The sequence below is a fragment of the Chlamydotis macqueenii genome, chromosome 7 (assembly GCF_036417535.1).
Source record: "Chlamydotis macqueenii isolate bChlMac1 chromosome 7, bChlMac1.mat, whole genome shotgun sequence".
In the NCBI taxonomy this organism is placed as follows: Eukaryota; Metazoa; Chordata; class Aves; order Otidiformes; family Otididae; genus Chlamydotis; species Chlamydotis macqueenii.
The window spans coordinates 33,323,558-33,333,233 of NC_141562.1; the positions used below are offsets into that span (position 1 = coordinate 33,323,558).

At 43.5% G+C, this 9,676-nt stretch overlaps 1 protein-coding gene across 1 annotated transcript; it reads right to left on the reverse strand.

Moving 5' to 3' along the window:
- Nucleotides 1–5,256: 5,256 nt before the first annotated feature.
- Nucleotides 5,257–6,306, reverse strand: PRLHR (prolactin releasing hormone receptor). Its single transcript, XM_010128298.2, has one exon. It carries the CDS (start codon nt 6,289–6,291, stop codon nt 5,257–5,259), a length of 1,035 nt encoding a protein of 344 aa, XP_010126600.2. The 5' UTR covers nt 6,292–6,306.
- Between the last annotated feature and the right edge of the window lie 3,370 nt (nt 6,307–9,676).

Genomic DNA, 9,676 nt, shown 5'->3' on the forward strand with positions numbered 1-9,676 from the left:
TTCTGCTCGCAGAAAGAAGTTTAAGAGAGAAGAGGGTGACCTCCACTTTAGAAAACCTCCCTGACTTCTGTATGCTTTCTACTAGGCAGAAATGCTGGCTTTGACCCTTGACCAGCCTTTTTTCCAGGTGAATGCAGGAGTAATACAACTGGTTTTTTCTTGGGTTTTTTTTTTCTTTTTTTTCTGAGAAAACAAATCCATAGTGGGCAGTGAGAGGGGAGGGCTGGAGGTAAAAATTTGTATTATATTTCCTCAAGTAGAAGTGGCAAAGACAGCAGTGGCTTTACCACCAGCCTGTTGTTTCTCTCTCTGCCCTTTTCTGGTCTGGTGGATAAATTGATGGATGTATTGCACAGTTCTGTCCAATTTGACTTTTTTTTTTCCCAGCTGCAGGTGTACCATTTCCATCTTCTGTCTGTACCCTGCATAATCTTAGACATCTAATTATAACTCACCAGTGACACCTTAACAAGCAAGATTCGCTCATTTAAAACTGTACAGAGCATCTGTTGTTCAGCTGGTATGAAAAACACCACCTTTTCCCAGTCTATCTATCAGCTGGGAAGCATTTACCATGCTCCTGTGAGTAATGGCTTTATGGCAGGATCTGCTTTTGCCCATCTCCGATAAATTGTCATTCCCTAAATATGATACAAATAGAGCTTTCTGTTTTTTCTTCATCCAAGTATAAGGAAAATTCATTTAAAGCAATGCATTGCAAGTATAAGGAAAATTCATCTAAAGCAGTGCATTGCACAAACAAGTTAGTCTTTGGTGACTGCTGTGAGCTGGCATTTTCAGAGTTGTGGAGAGACCACCTCTGCCTGACCCTAACTGAGGTTTGACTAACTGTTGTTTTTCTTTAGCTGCCTGATTTCAGATTTAGTGACCCTTGTGCACTATCTAATCTATTTTTCAATTCCTGATCAAATACTGGTCTGCTTTTTTGTGTGTTTCGTAAGTGCATTGCCTTTTAATACCAATCTCACGTTTGACCCTAGGGAGTATCTTTTGTTAGATCAAGCATTTCTGCATCTATAAGCATTGACAGTACAGTGTATGTGCTAGAACGATGCTCTGCAGGTAGCTGTTGGAAGGACTCGGAATAGCTTCAAACTGTGAAACTGTGATTCCTTCTATCTAATTGTGCTCTTCGCTTTCAGTGAAGACATCTCACTCCCCCCTGCCTCTCCCCATCAGCTCCTTCTGTATCTCTATTAATCTCCACATTTGACATGCAGAGGCTTCTGAGCTGTAGAGGCTTGGCCCCAGTGAAGTCTCCCAGGTGATTTTTACCATGAGGATTTGTGGTCCTAAGTCAGCCCTCTATTTCTGAAGCCCAAGGCTCACCGTGCTGTGACAACTCCTTTGCTGGCTAATGCATTTGATATCTATGTGAAAAGACCACCGCAGAGCATGTGTGCAAACTCCATTTACCGCTGTAAAATGTGGAACACTTGGGTCTCTACCTGCTAAAACTGTCTTGGTACACATAAACAACTGGAATGAAATCCCAGCAGATGAGGAGCACATAGCATTCTGCCATAGCTCAGCTCAGTCGCAAACCCTGCTCCATCCCCACAGTGTGCGAGTCCTTGGATTCACATGTAAGCAAGAAACAACAATTAAAACCCTTACAGGGAAAGTTAATAGGTTCACCAAGTTTTGAGCAGGGCTACTTTATAAAATCAAAGCATGCCAAGATTTCTTAAATGGTAATTAAAAATTATACCGTCAAATATACTGTAGTGATGAGCCCTGGTCCCTCAGAGAACCACAGCAGTTCCTCGGAGAGTGGTGGAAATTAGCAAACATATTTCACATGATGGCTTTTAATATAATTATTTGCATAACTGAATTAAAGAAGAGCACCAACGTGCCTCTAAATCTTATTATTGTTTATTACTCTGGATATCAGAGAAAACAGTAATTACATTGAGCAGAGATTCCTGGGGCTCAATTCTGTGGTGGGGCTGAGCAAATGTGGCTATGCCTTGGTCCCCACCAGCCTGTGGGACCCCCTGCTCTCCTGCTGGGAGCCAGACCTCCTTTGCACACCGTGCAGGGAAAACCTGGAAAAGCGGTCTTGCAGGACCACTGAGGTGGGCCAAGGGAGCTGCTGAGGAGAGAGGAGGAACTTCAGGAGCCCACAGCTGGGGAGCACAGATTGTTTGAGGGTGCATTTGCAAAACCTAGCAAACACGCATCCTGAAAGACTCAAGGCATGTACAGGTTAAACCAGCACTTAAACAAGGGTTCCTGCCATGCTGGGCCCTCCTGAGAGCCTCCTTGAGATGACAGACCTCGGCATTGCTATAGCTGCAGCTCCAGGGGCTGTGAGATGTTCCCAACGCGTCCATCACTGTGTGAGCCATACAGGCACTCAGCAGCCCTTCCTTTCTGTCTCAAGGAAAAAAAAGAAAAGAGAAAAAAAATAGAGACATACAAATCCCTCTTCTTTGCTTCATGCAGCTCCCTGCAGCAGCCATCTGCAGTCACTAATGCTCAAGAGAACATCAACAAGCCGAACTGCAGTGCTGGCAAAGGAGGGTAAAACCATGATGTGTATGAAGGAAATGACCCCAGGCCTGCCGTGTTAACGAGAGTCCTCCCTGTTACTCTGCTGGGGTTTGGACCAGTCTGGACTACAGCACTGTCTGTACTTAGTGCACAGGGCTGTAAACATTATGGGCCATCTCAATTTTAATTAGCCTTTACAAACCAGCAAATTAACAGCTTGAAGTAACATAATTCCATAGAAGAAAAATCTCTAAAACTCAGGATTTTGTTGTTATTTAAGGCTGCTTTTTGCCGTGTTGTTTCAGTTCTCTCTGTGTCCTATTTTCTGTTCTCTTCAAAAGAGCCCTGAAAGAGAAGCCAAAGAGCTTATAAAATTTGGTTGGTAGGTTTGGGTTTTTTTGGGGTTTTTTTTGGTTTTTTTTTTTTTTTTTTACCTTTTCAAAATCACCAGTTATGGTAATAACTTGCTATATTGAGCTTGAAGGAAAAACGATTTTCTAAAATTCAACAAAAGCAAAACATACTTTAATAGGTCATTCAAATCTTTAAGTCAAGGTAAGCAAGGCAGATAGATAAACTTAATCACAGAGTGAATGCAAGTAATGCCCACTTTAAAAGGACCTCTTTGATTCAGTGTCTCTATAATCAGCTTTCACCATCCAGTTCCTCATTACTAGCAGCAGAACAGCTTGAAATTCTAAGGAAATTTGTGAAAAGATATTTCAAATGTATTTCCAATGCTTTCTCCAGTGTGTACATATACATCTGTATATATTTTTTTTTAAACCAGATTAGCTTCCTGAGTGCCGATGAGCAAAATTATATTCACAGTTTCACAGTAGGAGTACATTTACAACTAGAGAAACCATCCTCTTTTCCCTGCCTGTCCTCCCTCATCTATTTGCATCATCTTGCAGCGCATGCGTTTCTGGCCACGTGCAGTTGCGGTGGGATGGATGCCCTTGCTGAGCACAGCCAAAACTGGCCTGGATTGCGCTGCTTCTTCGGACGATCTCAACTCAGTATCTGTTAGTTCCTCCTGCCATCCCAGATTCTGGCTGAGCAGGCTGGAAGAAACCTCTTCAGAAATGATGTCTGGTTTCAGAACTTTGTCCTATATACTTATCTATTATCTCAGATATTTTTCAGTTCGGGAAAGAAGAAACTAGAAACCATTAGGTTGATTATAGCTTCTCTCTCCTCCGTCTGATTGAAAGGTGAATGTCAAGGGAAATTGTTTCTTCTGAAAAGACTCCTTCAAAGGAGAGCACTTGTCACTTTGCTCTGTTTGACAGGTCTTTGTTTGACTGGTCATGCAATGCTCGTACACAGCTCAAAGTCAACACCCCCTTCCACCCACTGTCTCTTAACAGAAACGTCCAGAAGTGCTCTGAGGGTGGTATCAAAGTCCCTGGCTGGCTCTGGAGATCAAAGCTGATGGCAGCATTGCCACACGTCAGAATCAGTTCCTCAAGGAATGAGTGGGTAACACCTTGGCACTGACAAGGCTACAACGATGTCCACTCCTCTGGCTGGGAACGCAGCTGACTTGCAGTTGAGTCAGCAAATTGGGGTTACATGAGACAATGGCAGGAACACAATTCAATGTCAGTGAAGGGGTGGTATGTCTTAAACTTGGATGATTTTCCACCACATATTACGTTTCCAATCTGTCCATCCTTGATGACAACATCAGCAAATCCACCAAAGAGGCTGCCGCACACTCTGCATCGCAGTTGCACCTCACAGAAATATCACTCCAGTTTTATTTCCCCTGCGTCTCACCTTGCTACGTGCTGTGCTGCAGGTTCACGAGACACAAGAGGTTTGGGATAGTACTATGACACTGGGTTCAAGAAGTTTAAAGCACAGATGCCTGCCCAATGCAGTTGGTGGCAGCAGGCATGTGAGCAGCCCTCTGCAAAGCCTGCTGCTCCGTCCACTCGACTGGTGGCAAGGAGAAAATGGCCATGGGGGTGGAAACCATGCAGGGCAGATACAGCACACCCCACCAAAGGTCACAGGCATGCAAGCAAGCCAGCCGCCTTGTACAGAGGGGCTTGGAGGGAATGCAAGTGAGCTGATGCTGTCACCCCGCGTGCCATCAGGAGCGGGGAGACCCCTGCACACTGCTGCTGCCGGCGTGACTCGGCTGACAGAGGGGAGGCTCAGAGTAGCTCCTACCAACCTCGTTTCCTGACCACAGCTGAGACAGCTGCTCAGGAAGGGCATTTCGGAGTCTTAGGCTATTTTCAGCATGACCCTAACGCAAGTGGACTACAGGAACACTGTTAGTCCTCCACCTTAGGTCCTGTGCTAAGGACTGAACTCTGTGTAGATGTGTAGATTTAATTTTTACCCAATCCAAGGCACTTTTTCATTGAGATATTTAGGTCTCATAGTCATCCTTGCTTCTCCCTGTCCCCAGATCTCAGGTCTATGCTGCTAGCAATATCCAAAACAGACAGGAAGGATCTCTGTAGCTTACCAAGAGTATCTTATTGTATTAACATCACCTTAGCCTCTAACCCCTGACAAAGCGGTAACAATATTTTGGGGATATGACATCTGCCTCTCCTTCTCCAGCAGGAGAGGAGGTGCTGAGGAAGCTACACATGGGACTTGTGTTGTTATAACTGAGCCCTGAGAACAAATATCAGTTACCAGGACTGATTAAAAATGGAAATGACTTACAGTGTTACCATATGAAGGAAGTGCACTCCCACGAGCTCTTGTTTACAGCACCACGCTGGCCATAATGCAGTTTGTAGTGGGTCCAATTTTCTTCTTTCTCCAGGCAAACATTTTCTTCAGCTCCCCCCTGAAGCTGTCGTGGAGCCAGGCATAGAGGAAGGCATTGGTACAAGCAGACATCATTGCAAACCAGTGGCACAGCAGCTGGATGAAGTTGAAGTACTGCTTGTCAATCAAGCTGATATCTATGTCCTTTATCACATTGAAGATGTGCAGAGGCAACCAGCAGACTCCAAAGGCTGCCACCACTAAGACTAGCAAGCGAAAAGTCTTTCTCCTCCTTGCTCGGTCCCACTCAGCTTGGCCCTGGGTGACATTGCCTGGAACTACACGGTTCTTCAGCTTGACTGAGATTCTCAGGTAGGACAGGGAGATGACGGCCAAAGGCAGCACGTAGGTGATGATGAGAGTGCTGTAGGCATACGCTAAGCGATCTCTTTTCATGTGGAACCAAAACTCCTCACAGATGGAGAAGTCCAGTTCTGGGAACTCCGCATGGTAGGTGTGGACTAAGGCTGGGGCAGCCAAGGTACAGCTCAGCAGCCAAATCGCAGCCAGGATATAAGCACAAACAGGGATTGTGAGCCTCCTGCGGAATGGGTACACCATGGCGTAATACCGATCCACAGCTATGACAGTCAAGGTAAAGACAGACACAAACACTGTGACAGGTTGCATCAGGAAGACAAAGTAGCACATGAAACGCCCATACACCCATCCTCGGGGCTCGAAGGCATACGCGAGCGTCAGGGGCACACAGGTTGCACACATGAGCATGTCCGAGAAAGCCAGATTGCCTACCAGAAAGTTGGTGACATTGTGCATTTTTTTTGTCTTGCAGATAACGTAGATGAGGAGGTAATTCCCAATGACACCAATAAAAACCACTAACGAGTAGCAGGGGATGATGAGTGGCTTGAAGGACTGAACAAACTGGAGCCCAGAGAATAAATTGCTGGCATTGCTGTGAATCGCAGAGAGGAAGCTTTGGGAGGTTAAATTGTCCGAATTCATCATTTCCCTCCTTTTGCCGTCTGCTGTCAGCTGAGTGAAGTAGTTACCACTGCACTACTCCTGCACTCAATCAGTGTGGATAATGAACAGATTACTGGCTGTCCAGAGGTTACCACAGGGATAGTAAACAAGCATCCGTAAAAGCAAAAGGTGAAGTTGTAATCCTCGAGAGGCAGCTTTCAGCAGTTCCTAAGAAAAATCAAATACAACAGATTTCCATTAAAGTCCTCCTCTATTTACTACTAAATCTAGATTTTGACAGCATGCCACTTAATAAACATTTAATGTAGTGAGTACTTACTGCTGTGGCTTCTTAATCCCATATGATTTTCCTGTGGATGCCAAGAAGCGCCCTAGATGTCTGTCTTCTGCAAATCCAGGAGCGTGTGTGTGTCAGGGAGAGAGGGAATATATGAGTGAGAAAGAGGGTGATGCACATCTACAAGCTGAGTGGAGATCAATGTTTTTAAACAGTCTTCACTATTAGGTCATGACAGATTTGTGTATAAGCTTTCATCCCTATTGGCTGTCCTGGGTATTACGTTCCTCTTTGCGTGTTTCTTGCTGATAGTAATTAGTTCTTGAATATCCTTTCAAAAATTCCCTTCTCCTACCAGTGCATCTATAACTGCTCCTCACAGCTAACAATCCATTTACGTTAATTAACACTAGCCTGCACAGTATCCAATCCATGATTCACTTTGACACAGTCCTCAGAGTGTCCAGAAAAGCTACCTGTGAAATTGCCGCTATAACGTGGCTGTAAAACAGAATTTTAATAACCTGCTGAAGCCAAATAAATGCTTATGCCACTAGAGGGACTCAGCTACGCACCTGCTGAATGAAGTTGGGCTTGGAAATGTGCCTTTAGCGTGTAGCACAAAGGGTCTTATTTTCTTTAAATTTATTTTCTAACGACGGTACAATGTTTGCTTACACATTGTGAATGTTTTCAGTGGGTTTTACTCGTCTTTTAAAGTAAACACGTGTGACCCTGTCCAAGGAAATATTAGCATCCAAACGGCTCAGCTGTAAGGGCTCACCTGCAGCGAACGACAGCAAACTGCTTCTCATATTGCAGCTGCCCAAGAACATTTGGGGTGTTTCTTCATCCCTGCAGTAGGTTTGTAGTCATTAAGCTTTTCCATACCAGACAACAGGCGTTAATCAATCTGTCAAACAGCCTATCCTTGCTTTGTGTGGTTCAGACTTTAGAAAGCAAAAAATCAAGGTAAGTGCTTTGAGAATGCACATTTAAGCAGGCGGCCCCATCCATCTCTTATCTATTGCTCTAATTCTCCCTGAATTCTCCTCCATTTCAAGCACTTCTGGGACCAGGACCTCAGCTGGTGAAAAATAGTGAAACTCCACCACATCTATTTGTCCTGTCTGGGGATACTGAAAAATAAATGGAACAGCCTAACTGCTTATGAATACTTCAGAGCAGAGAATGTTGCTAGGTTTTGCAAGGCACTCAGGAGATGTAGACATAACTTCAATGGACAGTTTATGTCCTAACCTCTTAGACTACTCTAAGGAAATATTAACCCATTAATTGTCTATGAGCCTATGGGCAGATCCACATCCTTTTTCTGATTTGATGTAATTTGACATAAACCAAAAGTTAAAAGTTCTTAAAACAGAAGCTAATCTTGTGTAGCCCTTGTCAGACCGGACCCATTCTCCCACAACTACTTATGACAGATGGGCATTTCAAACCTAGTAAGCGCCGCTGCATTTATGGTTAGATTGTGCTATGGTCTGGAATATGGCTGTAATTCCAGCCCGAGGGGAGAACAAGCATATAGCTGGGTTGCTCTGGAGCGCCATCCTTCACTTCATGGATGTGGTAACCTACCCATGACCCATACAAAAAACAGGATTTGGGTCTCACTTTGGAGTTCAATCTCACCTATCTGAGCTGGATGGGACCCAGAGGAATACTTAGTTATCTCTACATACCCAAATCTAGAGTAGGAGAGGGACCTGAGGGTAGAAGTTGCAAAGAGGCAATGAAAAGGGGGATTCCTACTGCTTTCACCACCCAATACAATCGTACTATTGGTTATAAGCAACGTGCTGCAAAACTATTTCCTAAAATCCATAAAGCAATGGTTTCACTTAGTGTGGGAGAAAACTATGGTCTGATTTAAATCCTACTGAGGTAGGGTTTCAGTAGTCTTTGGATATGGTCTCTGATACAAGCCAAAAGACATAGAAAAATGAACTGGGACCATTTGCCTTCATACTGCCCACATCCTACTGGAATTGTGCAGCTTATGCTAGGAAAGAATCCTCACAATATCAGGGCACACATAATAATTGAATATCACATTTTGAACTAACTTATTTCTCTGTTTCATTCCAAAGAGCTGCAGAGTAGATCCAATAAATAGCCTCATTGTATTCCTATGATAAAAAGGTTTATACTTTGCTATGTGAGAAGGAAAAAAAAAAAAAATCATCTAAAGTAGCCTTCAATGTCACCTTAATGCTCAGGTCACAAAAAAACCCTCTAAGTTAACTTATAAGTTCTTTTATTTCAAGCTGCACCAAGCAGTCTTCGTGCATTTTCTCTTACCTTTAAATGTATTTTCTTCACCTCTGAAACCATAACCAGCACATCTTCTGTTTGAAGGTTCCCACCCTATTTCTGTTCATGATTTTCTGTTTGTTTTGGCTTCAGGCAGAAAGTTTCTTCAGTTCAGCTGTACTGTACAGTCAAGACCTGAAAAGAAAATATTTAACAGAGGCTTGAACAGATAAAGTATTTCAGCATTTTGCCCCAAAGAAATCCCCTTTCCTCCTTTTAAAATTATGAATATGAATCTTGTTTAGAATTTCCTAGGCTAGATACCAAAGTCCTTCCTGAACTGAGAATAAGTCTCTTTCACATACAGAATTTTCTCATTAAAAGAGAAAAGGTCACAGGAACTGCATTACTGTCATATTAAAACTGTTTTGACATTCCAAGTGTACAAGGGTGACACACATAGGAATGCTGATTAGTGTCTAATTTAAACCTGGTCTTCCTTGAGTCAATGAAAAATATTGTGTCTAGAGGCAGACCCACACTTCACAGAAACATTTCACAGCTGAGCTTTCATGATCTCTTATGTTAACTTGTCCAGCTCTGTACAGACACTTTGAGTACAAAGCTGCTATGCGACTTTCAGAAAGTGCTAAAACTCTTAAAGCACTAATGCCATTCCTTGCGTCCATGTCTGATCATCCCTGTAGTTTCTAAGTAAAACAGCGTGATCCAGGAATGAGGTCTGATCCTAGCACCTATACTTGCAAAGCTCAGCAGTACTTCTTACGCCAGTACGCCCTCTCTTCTATTATTTAGGCTTTACAGATAAAAAAATTTCTTCTGTCACTGCGGTCT